This window comes from Numenius arquata, chromosome 17, assembly GCF_964106895.1.
Source record: "Numenius arquata chromosome 17, bNumArq3.hap1.1, whole genome shotgun sequence".
Taxonomy (NCBI): domain Eukaryota; kingdom Metazoa; phylum Chordata; class Aves; order Charadriiformes; family Scolopacidae; genus Numenius; species Numenius arquata.
In genome coordinates, this window is record NC_133592.1 from 7,449,003 (window position 1) to 7,462,425 (window position 13,423).

The 13,423-nt window shown below is 46.4% G+C and overlaps 1 protein-coding gene across 2 annotated transcripts; it reads left to right on the plus strand.

Annotated features, from left to right (window-relative positions):
- NUP85 (nucleoporin 85) lies at positions 1 to 13,092 on the plus strand. 2 transcript variants are annotated; one of them, XM_074160399.1, is made up of 19 exons: positions 1 to 71; positions 161 to 254; positions 330 to 492; positions 1,444 to 1,514; positions 2,036 to 2,079; positions 2,466 to 2,535; positions 3,492 to 3,613; positions 3,986 to 4,120; positions 4,702 to 4,824; positions 5,202 to 5,333; positions 6,690 to 6,796; positions 7,098 to 7,181; positions 8,193 to 8,258; positions 8,560 to 8,711; positions 8,801 to 8,918; positions 9,624 to 9,724; positions 11,445 to 11,596; positions 12,208 to 12,294; positions 12,898 to 13,092. In XM_074160399.1, exons 1-19 carry the CDS (start codon positions 39 to 41, stop codon positions 12,997 to 12,999), a joined length of 1,956 nt encoding a protein of 651 aa, XP_074016500.1. In that variant the 5' UTR covers positions 1 to 38; the 3' UTR covers positions 13,000 to 13,092. The 2 variants fall into 2 exon arrangements, with proteins under 2 accessions (XP_074016500.1, XP_074016499.1); XM_074160398.1 differs by having other exon boundaries at positions 39 to 71; positions 161 to 492; positions 12,898 to 13,088.
- Positions 13,093 to 13,423: the final 331 nt, after the last annotated feature.

Genomic DNA, 13,423 nt, shown 5'->3' on the forward strand with positions numbered 1-13,423 from the left:
CGGCGGGCGGGAGGCGTGAGGGGAGCGCGGCCGCCGCCATGGAGGAGCTGGACGCGGAGCCGCCGCTGACGGTGAGGGCCGGGCCGGGGGGGGGGGGGAGGGTGCGGGCGCGGTGCGGGGCGGTGCGGGAGCCTCTGACGGGCCGCCGTTCCCCTCACAGGTGGTGCCGGGCGCCGACCCGTCGGCCAGACAGCTGTGCTTCGCCTGGGGCCCCGCCGAGGTGCTGGTGTGCGAGACCCTCTTCGGCCGCAGAGGTGGGTCCCCGTCCCGGGGCGGGCCGGGCCGGGCGCTGCCGCCCGGTGCGCTGAGCCGGGTGTGTTGCGTTGTAGGCGGCGAGGATGGAGGGCAGAACTCCTCCTGCGTCTTCGTGGTCCGCAAGGATCAGGACATCTACATCCAGACCTTGAGGAAACTCTTCAACGAGTCGCACGGGATCTTCGTGGGGCTCCAGCGGAGCGAGGAGGAGCTGGCGGGGAAGTCGAGGAAAGCGCAGTGAGTGGATGGGGAGCGGGAGGGTGGAAGGAACCCACCGACCTGCTCCTTCTCCAGCCAGGCAAATGCCATTGACTCATCCACCTAGACTGCCCAGAGCCACTGTAATCAGCAGCAGTGCAGAAAAAAATGACAGTTTTAGGGTAATTTTACCCTAAACAAGGTCCTGATCTTTCCAATAACCCTACTGACCAGCACCATTACACATATAGGCAGCTGTCATGGCTGGGATGGAGTTGACTGTCTTGCTAGCAGGTGGTGTGGTGCTGTGTTTTGGGTTTGGGATGAGAATAGTGTTGGTAGTGCACTGATGGTTTTGGTTGTTGCTGAGCAGTCAAGGACTTTTCTGCCCCTCACGCCACCCTACCAGCGAGCAGGCTAGGGGGGCACAAAAAGTTGGGAGGAGACACGGCTGGGACAGCTGACCCTAAGTGTACCAAGGGATATTCCATGCCATATGACATCATGCTCAGTAAATAAAGGTGGGGAAGGAATTGGGGGGACATTTGGAGTTACAGCATTTGTCTTCCCAAGTCACCGTTATGTGTGATGGAGCCCTGCTTTCCTGGGGATGGCTGAACACCTGCCTGCCGATGGGAAGCAGTGAATGAATTCCTTGGGTTTGGTTTGATTCTATACATCCCTTTTGCTCTACTTATTAAACTGTCTTTATCTCAGCCCATGAATTTTTTCTCACTTTTACTGTTCCCATTCTCTCCCCCATCCCACCTGGGGGGAGTGAGCGAGGGGCTGTGTGGTTTTAGGTGCTGGCTGGGCTTAAACCACAACACCAGCAACCGCCGCACACAGCCTTGCTGGCTCCCATGAGATTCACCCAAGTACTGGGAGCATCCACTGCTGCAGAGAAACTGGCAAGGCTTCAGTGGACAACAGGCGTGAGCCTGAAACTCAATCAGTGCTCTCTAACCAAATCCTTTTTGTGTTTGGCAGATTGGTTCAAGTGAGTAAAAACTACCGATCGGTGATAAGAGCCTGTATGGAGGACATGCACCAGGCAGCTAGTAAGTTTGTTTCTTCTCTTACTGCAATAAAAGGAAATGCTATTTATGATTATAAAATTAGCATTTCAATTGTAAGGTAATGCAACTACTGTAAAATAGCACACATAGATTTCAGTGATTATCAAAACTATTTCCATGAGGGAGATTTTCAAGTTGGTTTGTAAATCTGGTCTCACAGATATTTTTTTTCCACTGTGTTTTAACTTTTTAACTGATTTTCTGGGGACTTGGAGTGTGTGTGGCTTTAGGGGAAACTGAGTCCAAATTAACAGCTTGCTCCCCCCAAAAAGTGGGAGATTTTACTCTTCCCTTCCACCCGTGCCCTGTGGTCATACCCAGATTTGCACAGGATTTAATAAAAAAAAGTTGTAAAGTTTTGTATAAAAGTTTGCTTTGCCACGTGTACACTCATTTAGGTCTGTGCTTGATGTATGATCAGGTATTGTCTTTATTTATGAGCCCAGAAAGGGCTGTGGAAGGTAAATATGTTGCTCTTTGACTTTTCCTTATTCTTCCCTCAGTCTCAGCCCGGGACCCTGCCCTGCACAGCCAGTACAGCACTCAGGTAACTGCAGTCGTGTCGTACAGTCACAACTGAACATGAATCACCGGCCAGTAAATTCATCAGGGCCAACACTGTGGCAGGAAGGCGTTCTAGTTTTAGCTCTGGCTTAGTATATTGGATGTGTTTCATGACCAAGAATAGATGGGAATAAATAGTTAGATCCTGTATTTGTAAAATAATAAAAGGATGCCCAACATCTGGATTCCCTGCCACTTCTTAAACATCTATTCAGTATTATAGGTGTGATGTTTTCTTGTCAGCCTAAAGCCAGCTGGGGGCCAGGACTGAGCTTCACTGATTGCTATGGACAGCAGATGTCTTTGTGTGGTTAAAAACCCTAACTGGAATAGTTGCTAAATCTGAAACATTACCCTGCTTTTTTTCAGGTTTCTATTCTCTCTGCAATGGAGCTGATCTGGAACCTGTGTGAGATTCTGTTTGTTGAAGCAGCTGCAGGTGAGCAGTGAACTGTCCTGATGTTAAGACTGAAGGGCTTTTTGTTTGCATATTTATTCGTTTAAAATGTGTATAGCATCCATTTTGTAATATTTTAATATGTTTTAGAGATATGACAAGTATCAACAAGTCTTTTAATATCTGTTCTGCCTCAGTAAACTGCTTTCTTCATATTGAATTATGTCAAGCTACTAGATTTGCCTTCTACTTTTTCCCCTCATTTAGTTCACTACAATTTAAATTGTCTTTTTAACAGACAGGTAGCGAAGAAGAGGAATATCAAAAGTTGCTGCCAATTTATTTGACTTTTAAGCATAAACACATCATTAAGCATCAAATATGTTGATGCCAACTAACATTACACATTCTCTGGTGCAACTCCTTTAGCTTTAGGATGCCATTTTTGAAATCAGTTTGTTTACACCGGCATTTTAAAGTCGTAAATAATTTTTTAAGGAAATCGGATTATACAAACAAATACGCTGCTTGCACAGTGCCAGAATTCAGCAGAAAGATTCACAAACTGTAGATTACTTAATCTCAAGAAAAGTTAATCACCTAGTGCCAGATTTCCTCCACATTTTCAGTTAATAACAATGAGTTAACGGTAAATTAAACAGAAACATTCTAGGTATCTTTTGTCATTGCAAGGTTTATGATCTGACTCACTCACCTTTTATTTCTTCGAGTAACTGCGTGGGGTTTTCTGCTGGACTCGGCGGCTGATTTGTGTAAAATTTGCCACAGAGAAATCGTGTCAGCCGCCTGGTGCTCCCACCGCCTGGCTACTTAAGGAATTCTGTTCCTTTTTAATTTGAGCGTGGGGTATAGAAATCCAGTTGGTAAACCTCATCTAATGGTTGTCAAACTGTTCAGGTTGGAAGCACATAAAATAGCAGTTTGGGACCAAACAGTTGGGAACTACTCTGACGAATTCCGTGATTCTCTGCACACAGCTGGTCCCCTGCTGCTTCGCCTCCTCGACTGGGTTCGACTTCATGTCTGTGATGTGGACAACATGGTCCGTGAAGTTCTGAGCAGTGAAAATCCATCGAAACACGAGCTCTTCTGGAATGTGGTGAGTATAGTCACCTCTAAGATTCTTAAATAAAGAGAATTCACGCCTGTGTGTTTTGCCTTCCTCCTCCCCACTCGATGTCAGGCTACATCTCAGAAACAAATAGCTAGGACACTGCTGCTGTGTGCCTAGATGGGTTGTAAGATGAAGCCATTCTGACGATCATCAAACCCTCATTCCCATCCTGATCCTTTCACTTTCATGATCCATAGAGGTCAACACAGTGTATTTGAATTAGCAGGGCCTGCAGTTTAAGCATTTTACCTCCACTGAACTTGCCTGAATCACAAGTTTTGATTCCCCTCTGATGCTTCTCCTGGGTGTTTTGCAGCCTTGCCCAGTGCAGCGCTCACAGACCGGTGTCTTTTGCAGGTGGATGTCTTTGTGCTGCAAGGCCGATTGGATGAAGCGCGGCACCTGCTCTCCAAGGAAGCCAGCGCCAATCCTACCTCAGTGAACATGTACAGAATCTTGGATGACTTGATGAAGAAGATGCCTATGCCCAGCGTATGTATAAAGTGGATTTTTTTCATGCAGTTCCACTGGGAAAAGAGATAAGAGGGATGGCAGTATTAGTCCAGTCTGTTTCATCTCTGCTGTGGCTCCTATAACATCACTGCCTGTGGACCATTAAAACATCCCAGTCTTAATCCTTTACAGTAACAATACTTGTGTTCTCGACTTACTCAAAAGACCAACCATAGAGGCAAAAACCTGTTAGGTGACAAAATTACATAGTTAGATCATTTTTGCAGCAAGATACATTATCCAGTTGTCTGAAACAGTTCGTGTTGAGAACTGTTTTCTTGTACAGAATATTCTCTTAAGACTTTTCCAGCGGGTTTCCCTCTGTTGCAGTGATCTGGAGGTAAAACTGCAGCTGCATCATGGTAATCTCTCGTAGGCTCTCCTTTGCCTTAGTTAGGTGGGTGGAATAAGACACTTCAAATGCAACTGTAGGACAAGGGAAAATTTGATGTCAGCCCCGTGTTTAGCTTTTTAGCATGAACGACTCCGAGTTCAGCCCAGGTGCCTGCTGTGATTTGACTTGGTGTTTCCTTTATTTCATGTATCTTCTCTCTGTTCAGCTTGGCAACACCCAGACACTGACCGAGATGGAGCTGAAGTGGCAACACTGGCATGAAGAATGTCAGCGGTATCTACAGGATGGAACTTTTGCTTCCAATTCCCACATGGAATCCATCTGCAAGGTGTGTTTTTTTGCTGGGAAGGAAGGAAACAGTGGGCAAGTATTGGATCCATCCTTGTGTATCTCAGGAGCCTTGTGTAGCCATAAGTAACTTCAAGATGCTGGATTCATTGAATCGGGAGATTTCAGGCCAGTCTTCTGTACTGTGTTCTTTGTTTTGCAACAGTCTTTGCAAGCCTGGGCAGATTGTTTTCTCTGTGTCCAAGGCCACAAGACTGATTAGGAAACTGGGCTCTGAGAATGATCTTTGTCCTTTGTTATTTAATTTTGATTAAATTCTCGACTTTGCAAGGTTGGAGTAGTGCCTCTGAAGAGTTATAGTGCAGCTGTGCATATTGCTGAATTTGCGGAATTCCTCCTATGTTTTTCTCCCATTAGATCCTGCTGGGAGATGAGGATGCCATACTGGAGAAAAAGGAACTCATGACTACTTGGTACCACTTTCTGGTTACCCGACTGCTGTATTCCCGTCCAACTGTGAAGCCAATGGAACTGCGGTTTTATGCACAGGCAGGCAGTAGAATTATTTCTATATTCTTGACCGTTTCTTAAAGACAAGGGTTATAGTACTTAAAGAAACTTACAGTGTGGGAGGGTCGACATCTTACAGCAGCTACATACCTCTAAGATGTTTCCTCTGTTAAAGAGGTTTCTTCGCCCTACGTTTTCCCTAGCAGAGTCTCAAGCAAAAATCCCCCCCCCCCCCCCAAATAATTTGAGTGGGAGAGCAGCAAGGACAGCTCAGGCTGGGTGCCTCAGAGAGGGACACAGAACAAAGAAATTCCTGGACAATTATACGCTTACGATCTCTGCATCTGCCCCTCGCTCCTCGGCACCTCACACGCGCCACCTGGTCAATGGTGGTTAAGGGTCTGGGGTCTTCTTATTCCTCACTGGATTCTCTCTCTGTCACCAGGCGGCCGTTAACTGTTCTTATCTTGTCGGGTTGCAGCCTGGGCTGACTGTAGTAGCTTCTTTATTTCCTGGTTTGTACCGGTCTCAGGGCCTTCCTTTGTGTAACTGAGTAGAAGTTCAAAACAAGTTCACGTTATCTAGGTGAAAGTTCCCAGCTTGCGGCCTGAGGCTTCAGCTGCTTATGCTGAGTTCTGTATGAGTAATCTGCCAATGCGGCCTGACACTCAGCGATTAAGCGATTAATTTTATTTAAACCGAACCACTAATATTCCATATTCCTTTACAGTCCTCCCTTTTATTTTCATGTGAGCGTTCCTGCTAATACGCCAAGAACTCTTGAAGTCCTTCAAAGCGTTTGACTATTGCCCATAGTCTCTTATACAAAATTACTACAAACGAGAGGCGTAATAGACTCAAAGCTGACAGGATCACTGCCGGGTGGAGCCTGTGACTACAGATTCCTGTAGCTGTTGGTGGCCACCCAAAAAGAGTTTCCCACCATCGGTGTTCACCGTCCTTCTTCACTTTTCCCAAGACATTATGTATCTCTTCTGTATCTTGATGGACAGTAATTACAGTTTTTTGGCCATTGTTTCGAACACGTTTTAGCAGTTGACACAGGTCATCGTGCTGTAGCAGTTTCTTTACCAGTGTGAGATTCATTCTGACGGGGGAATTTGTAAGAGGACGGGGAGCCCGATACAGTAAACAAATAATAATTGAAGACGCAGTCTCTACTGTCTAATGTTACCAGACTTGTTCCTGCAAATTGTTTTCTGGGTTTCCTTATGCTAAAATAAGGAAAAATCTTTTTTGTTAACGTGTTCAGTCTCTATGACCTATTATTTCCCATAAAATAACCTAAACGAGGCTGCTGCATCCAAACATATGTCTTCCTTTTACCATCTCACAACTTCTGCATTTATCGTGTCTTGTCATCTCATTCCACAGTCTAGTATGGACCTGTTCCTGGGTGGAGAAAGCAGCCCTGAGCCTCTAGACACGATTTTAATGGCAGCCTTTGAATTTGAGATGCATCAAGTGATCAAGGAATGCAGGTTGAGTTTTAAGGTTTTTGATTCTCTAGTTCTACAGTATTGCTTCTGTGTGCAGTCACTCCCATAGTATTTGGGGCAGAGGGTATGGGTGCAGCCTACCTCATCATCCTTTCAAAGAATTTAGCAAGAATACGTGAAACAGGCAGCAATTAAAAGTATTCCGTTAGGTCTGGGACATTGCAACCAGACGTTTTACTGTAATACAGCTTCGGTATTGGGAAGAAATGCCTGTGGAAAACCTGACACGTTCCTTGGCAGTGGTAGGCTTAGTTTTCTCTTTCTTTTGCTTGCTAAAATACAGCATTGCCCTGAGCAACTGGTGGTTTGTGGCTCATCTGACTGACCTGCTGGATCACTGTAAACTCCTGCAATCTCACAATCTCTAGTAAGTATTTCTTTGCATTGATTATTGAGACACCGGCAGCAGGGATGGATAAATCCAGCATGTGGATTTTGATTGAAAAGGAGCATCTTGGGCGTATACAGAGGATGGAGAATAAAGGTGCTGCAGGTGCCTCTGGCGTTACAGGCAGCCCAGGTGCTCTAGAAGCAGCAGCGGTTGCTGACCTGATGAATTTGACCCGCTGTTCAGCAGTGCCGCAGTACAGTGTCAGGATTTGTTGGTTTTGTTTTGGTTTTTTTTTAATATAGAATCATAGAATGGTTAGAGCTGGAAGGGACCTTAAAGATCATCCAGTTCCAACCCCCCTGCTCTGGGCAGGGACACCTCCCACCAGACCAGGTTGCTCAAAGCCCCATCCAGCCTGGTCTTGAACACCTCCAGGGACGGGGTAGCCACAGCTTCTCTGGGCAACCTGTTCCAGTGTCTCACCACCCTCACAGGAAAGAATTTCTTCCTAATATCTAATCTAAATCTCCCCTTTTTCAGTTTAAAACCATTACCCCTCATCCTACCACTACATTTCCTGATAAAGAGTCCCTCCCCATCTCTCCTGTAGGCTCCCTTCAGGTACTGGAGGGCCGTTATAAGGTCTCCCCGGAGCCTTCTTTTCCCCAGGCTGAAATATAATCAAGGGCCCAAATGTTTGTGATTATTAGGAATAGTGAGAAACTCATCTAAAAAGAGTTTCTGTACTTAAAATTTATTCAGAACACAAGTTTGAGCAATCGAATTTTGCTACCTGAATTCCCTTGAAGTTTCAGCTTCTCAAACCACTTTCCCTCAGCCACATTCGTTAAGTGCTGTAAATATTTGGCAGGTCTCGCCAAGGAGAAAGCTGACCAGAGTGCTTAGGCCTGAGGTACAAAGCTTATTACGATAGTCCATGAGAAAACATGCTGCATAAATTACAAGTACTTGTGAAATAAAGTCAGCAGTTTTTTTCCAGTGATATGCAAATAATAATACCTGTTTCTCTTCTCTCTTCCCTACCAGTTTTGGTTCAAATATGCGTGAATTCCTTCTGCTAGAGTACGCCTCGGGACTCTTCTCCCATCACAGGTAAGAACTTTTTTTTCTTACTCAGAGAACAGACTAACATTGAGGCAGCCAAAACAAATAACTACGTGTAAGCGAAGTAAAAAGGCAAAACATAGAGAAGCCGCTGTTAGAATTTCAGCAAAGGTGTCCCTAAGGGATCGTACGACACCAGCGTGTTCCCTTTCCTGAATGAAAAAGCTGAATACTAAGTTAATCAGCACTGTTATTAATGCAGACTCGGATTCTCCTCGTGGCTTTACTGTTGTGTTTATTTAAGGTTTATATGATTGGAATTGCTGATGATTTTTTCCCCTTCCCTCAGCCTGTGGCAGCTGGGGGTAGATTACTTTGACCACTGTCCAGAATACGGCAGGGTGTATTTGGAACTTCATATTGAACGGATACCCCTTAACACAGAACAGAAGGCCCTCAAAGTGCTGAGGATCTGCGAGCAGAGACAGATGCATGAACAAGGTGATTGATTCTTAAATAGATCTTGTAGTGATGCAAGTGAAACTACTGAAACTTAATTCTTTCCCTCTTCTCCTCTGTTTTCTCCTAAGTTCGTAGCATCTGTAAAATCATGGCCATGAAAGCTCTGCGGAATAATCGCTTGGGCTCTGCCCTGTCCTGGAGCATCAGAGCTAAGGATGCGGCTTTTGCTACGCTGATATCTGATCGGTGAGTCTGAGGCAGCGGCTGCTCCAGCGGGGCGGAGGAAGGGGAGAGGCAGCCGCTCTGCTGTGGTCCTGCCGCAGCCAGGTTGGGATTGCCTTTCCCTCTGACCAAGTACCTGCTTCTGGACTAGAAAATGGCATTTTTTTGGTACCCTCATCTGCAGTACCGTAGCTGTTTTTCAGTGTTTTTTCATTTCTTCTTTGAGGGAGGCGGAATTATTACATTTCTTTCAACAGAAGGTGAAAGAAAACCATCACAGGAAGCAGCTCGGAAAAAAGCAGCATAATGGAAGGCTGTGACAAAACAGATGAAAAGCTTTTAGAATTGTTTTTGTTCCTGCTGCTTATCAACTTTTTTTTTACACAGCAGAAAAATAGAGCTTTTGTTATGATCTGGGAGTGTTATTTATGCATCCACCAGCCTCAGCTTCCTGTGCTCCTTCCTTCACTTACTCCTTTTAAAGAATAGATCTCAACTACCACAAAATCTAGAAGAATAAATAAAACGTCTGTTAAACACACGTTACACCCGTTCATTGGCCACTCCCAGGAGAGGTTTTGATGCCTTCTGAAACCCTCACAGGAGGTTGCTTAAGATGGAACTTGGTTGTATGGTGAAGTTTTTCTAGGGAGGGAGGAGGAGATGCAAAACAAACGTGGGCAACGTTCTCCCCTCTTGAGCCTTTATCATGTTTTCCTTTCTCCCAAGCTTCCTCAAGGACTATTGTGAGAGGGGATGCTTCTCTGACTTAGACCTCATTGATAATTTGGGACCCTCCATGCTGCTTAGTGACCGGCTGACATTTCTCGGTAAGAAGCGTCTACAGTTTTCATTCTGATCTGTTATTTAGAACACAGTTAACTCCACGGAATTATTTGGATTTGTCTCTTCCTCCATCTGGCTACAGCCTGGTTCAGTGATGAGGGGAAAGCAAGTGCCTGAAGGTGATTTGGGATGCAGCCCGCCTGCTCCTGGGAGGCTGCGTTTCCAATTGCACTCACAGCAGGCGTCTGTTCTGCGCTGTTTTGAGCAGGACAGCCTTGAATTCTGCCACTCCTAGGTTTCCCCTTTCTTAGTCTCTTTCCAGACTGTGTCGCTACCCAAAGAGACTCTGAAATACTAACAAACAAAATCTGGAAGACCTTAGGGGGCTTCCTTAGAAGAGTAAACCACTGGTTTAAGTTATTTTGACAATGTGATGATTTTACTAACTTCATAAAGTTCTCCACAATCTCACCATCTTTTGCGGGCTCAGTGTGCCAATTTCCAGCTCAAGCATGAGATCTCTCCTACCCTTTCACTGCAGCAGTTGTGCCAAATAACAGCGCAGGGCCTCCAGCTGGTTTCCTTCACACACCACGGCTTCCTTCTCCCGGCTGGCACCAGCGCGGGCTGTGGTACCTGCCCATCTGGCTGCAGCTGCTCTGTGGCCTTTGATTAATGGAGCGAGGCAGGAAATTGAGCTAAAACGCACCCTTCTCTGGAGCCGTGGCAGCTGGAAGCCAGTTACTGGGGCCAAAAATCTAATGGGAATTTGGAATAGCTGTTGGCAATTGGACCGACTCCCTTCTGGCTGACACCAGCTCTACAGCGAGGGGGATCCTGAATTCGATCTGTTCCCGTTTGTCCAAGCTTGCAAAACTGGAACTCTGTTTCCTTCATTTAAACCTTATCCTAAAGGAAGCCTAAAAGCTAACAGTGATTTACCAAACTGGTGATCCCTCTTATCTCGGGATGCACCTAGTGACCCTTGCGTCTGCCCAAAAGATGTGTAGTTTAGCTGTGTTTATAAACCGTGTTTGTAAAGAAATTACCTCCCTTTCTGCTTTTTAGAAAAAGGCCTGAAAATATTTCTGCTTGTCTCTCCTTCGGAGGTTTTAAAAACATCAGGTGTATTTTTGCTGACAGCTTTCCCATGTCTCTGTCTTGAGCTCAAGCATCAGTCAGAGGTGAACGGGAATGGGAATTACTACTTCCAGTATTTTGACAGTTCAATGGATATAAACAAAACCACAGAATAAAACTCCCTTTCTTCCTCAGCCAGTTCTCATGTGCTGGACATCGACTGAACTTAATTCTTAACCAAAGCAGAACTTTCCACAGTAACAACGATCTCAGTTTCCATTGAAACAATCAGGAGGACAACGAAGCCTTTCAGGCCTCCTGATACTCTGCGATAGCAAAAAGAACAGTCTTTTTGCTCTGCCTCTCCCCTCCCGCTCCTGGTTTCTGCAGACACCACTGGTCTCTCTAAGCCCACCCCGCAGACACCCAGCACCAGACCAGTACCAGTTAGCGAACAGGCTGGTTCAAACCGGAAACCTCACCAGGAACAGGATTTTGGCTGCCTTTTCAGCCAGCCTCTGAACCTCTCTTCATGCACGAGATTCCCATTTCCCCAGACTCTTTGAAGACTCATTTCAGGTGGGGGTGGTTCTACCACAGGCTTCATGGGAGGAAAGGACCCCCTGCCACCAGTAACCCGGGTCTGACTGACACCTTTTCCCCTTCACCAACACCCGTGTGCAGGGAAGTACCGGGAGTTCCACCGGCTGTATGGGGAGAAGCGGTTCTCTGAAGCTGCCAGGCTGCTTCTGATGCTGATGACGGCTCACATCGCTCCTTGCTCCTTCTGGATGACCCTGCTGACAGATGCCCTTCCCCTGCTGGAGCAGAAAGAGGTGAGCAGGCTGGTCACGCCAGACGAAGAGCCCCCACACCCTTTTCTTCTCTTCCAGACAAGGCGTCTCAAAGCGATGACCCCTTTTCTTGCCCCTAGGCAGGGACTTGCATTTCCAGTGCAAAAGAACTATTTGGGGCAGTTCCTTGTGCACAGGTATCCAGGTGTCCTCTCAGTGGGAGCACACAGGAGAGGATAATCAACTCCACTTGGTTCCCTGCTTTTAGAAAGCGGCAGGGGGACACACATCTGCTAAGCGCACACTGCATCCAGTTCCTGCTGGTACTCGGCTTGAAGACTGTTCTAGTGTGCTTCCTTCTTCTAAGCCAATTTTCTGCTTTAAGATCCATCAAGAAAATGACAGTTTGGTAATTACAGACCCACGACTGGATAAAGCCCAGAGCTCCTGCCCTGACCTCGTAGCTGGCCCTGCTTCGCACAGGAGGTGGCACTAGAGACCGCCCAAAGTCACTTCCAGCCTGAATTGTCCTCTGATCCTGTGATTTAAAGGGTTGGAATGGATCTGTGGGAGTGTGAAAGAGTTCCCTTCCTCTCAGACTGTGTGATGTCCTCAGACTTGATTGTTTTGAGTAAATACTTTCATTTCCACAGGTGATATTTTCAGCAGAGCAGACTTACGAGTTGATGCGGTGCCTGGAGGACCTGACAGCACGGAAGTCGGATAAGCAGAAACTCCAGGTAGCTCCTGTTTTGAGGACAAGGGGATAACGAATCGGTGGGGCTGCGGGGAGGGTCGGGGAAAGCAAACTCTAAATTTCTATTCCTTCATGGAAGCAGAGAAGAGGGAGAGGCCGAGTTCCCGAGGCTGGTACGTGTAGTTATTTTTAAAGGCCAGCCCCATGAGGCATCATCAAAAGGTATTTAAGCACAGACAAAGCCAGTACAGGGATAACGGCCGCTCCTGGCTGCTCCGCGGGGATTGGGCTGTGATGCTTTTCCAAGATAAGTCATTGCAAACGACCTGGGCAATGAGAAGCTGAGCTGCTGCCATCTAACAGCTCGAGCTGTGAAACCTTCCAGGCGTGGAACAGGGAGCCGTTGGCTCCACATGCAAACCTCTGTGGCTGCCAGAAAAGAGAAGGCCTGGCACTGCTCTTGTCTTCATCTAAGAAGTAGGAAATGTAGCTTTTGCTCTTCTCAGGAGGTCCCTGTGACAGGTGAATACATCCACACTCTTCCTCTGAACGACCCACATCCTTTCTTCCCAAAACTCAGAAAAAGCAGCTATAGCCAACTCATTCCTGCCTGTAGCCGTCTGCCCCAAACTCTGCTCCCTTCCAGGGTGATGACGTCGAGACTATGAAAGTGGAAATGCTGAGACTTGCTCTTGCACGAAACCTTGCACGAGTCATCGTCAAGGAAGGCACGTTGGAAGGATCGTGAAGACAGCAATATGGGATTTTACTCATCCTCCGTGGCTCACTGTACATAAACCTGACTGCTTTTCTAAGAATAAATGCCTTGTTTTGCATATTGCTTGGGGATTAGTTCTTGCCTTCCATAAACGTAACTTTTAAAAAAGTAAACGTAACTTGTAAGAGGGAGCTGCATCACAGCGTTACGGCTGTTTGTTCTAACTTGCTCTGGCAGCCTCCCCTGGTGAAGTAAAGCTCGTTACCAACGGCAGCGTTACCTCAGCTTTGTCAGTTGCGTTACCTCTAACACCCAGGACTGAAATTAAACCCACCTTTTAAACCACTGGGGTTTTAGAAAAGAGCAATGTCTCCATTTTTGCTTAGTTTGATGGTCTTGCGATGATGGGTTGAATTTTAGGATCTGCAGAAACAGCAGCGGTCTCCAGGAGCAG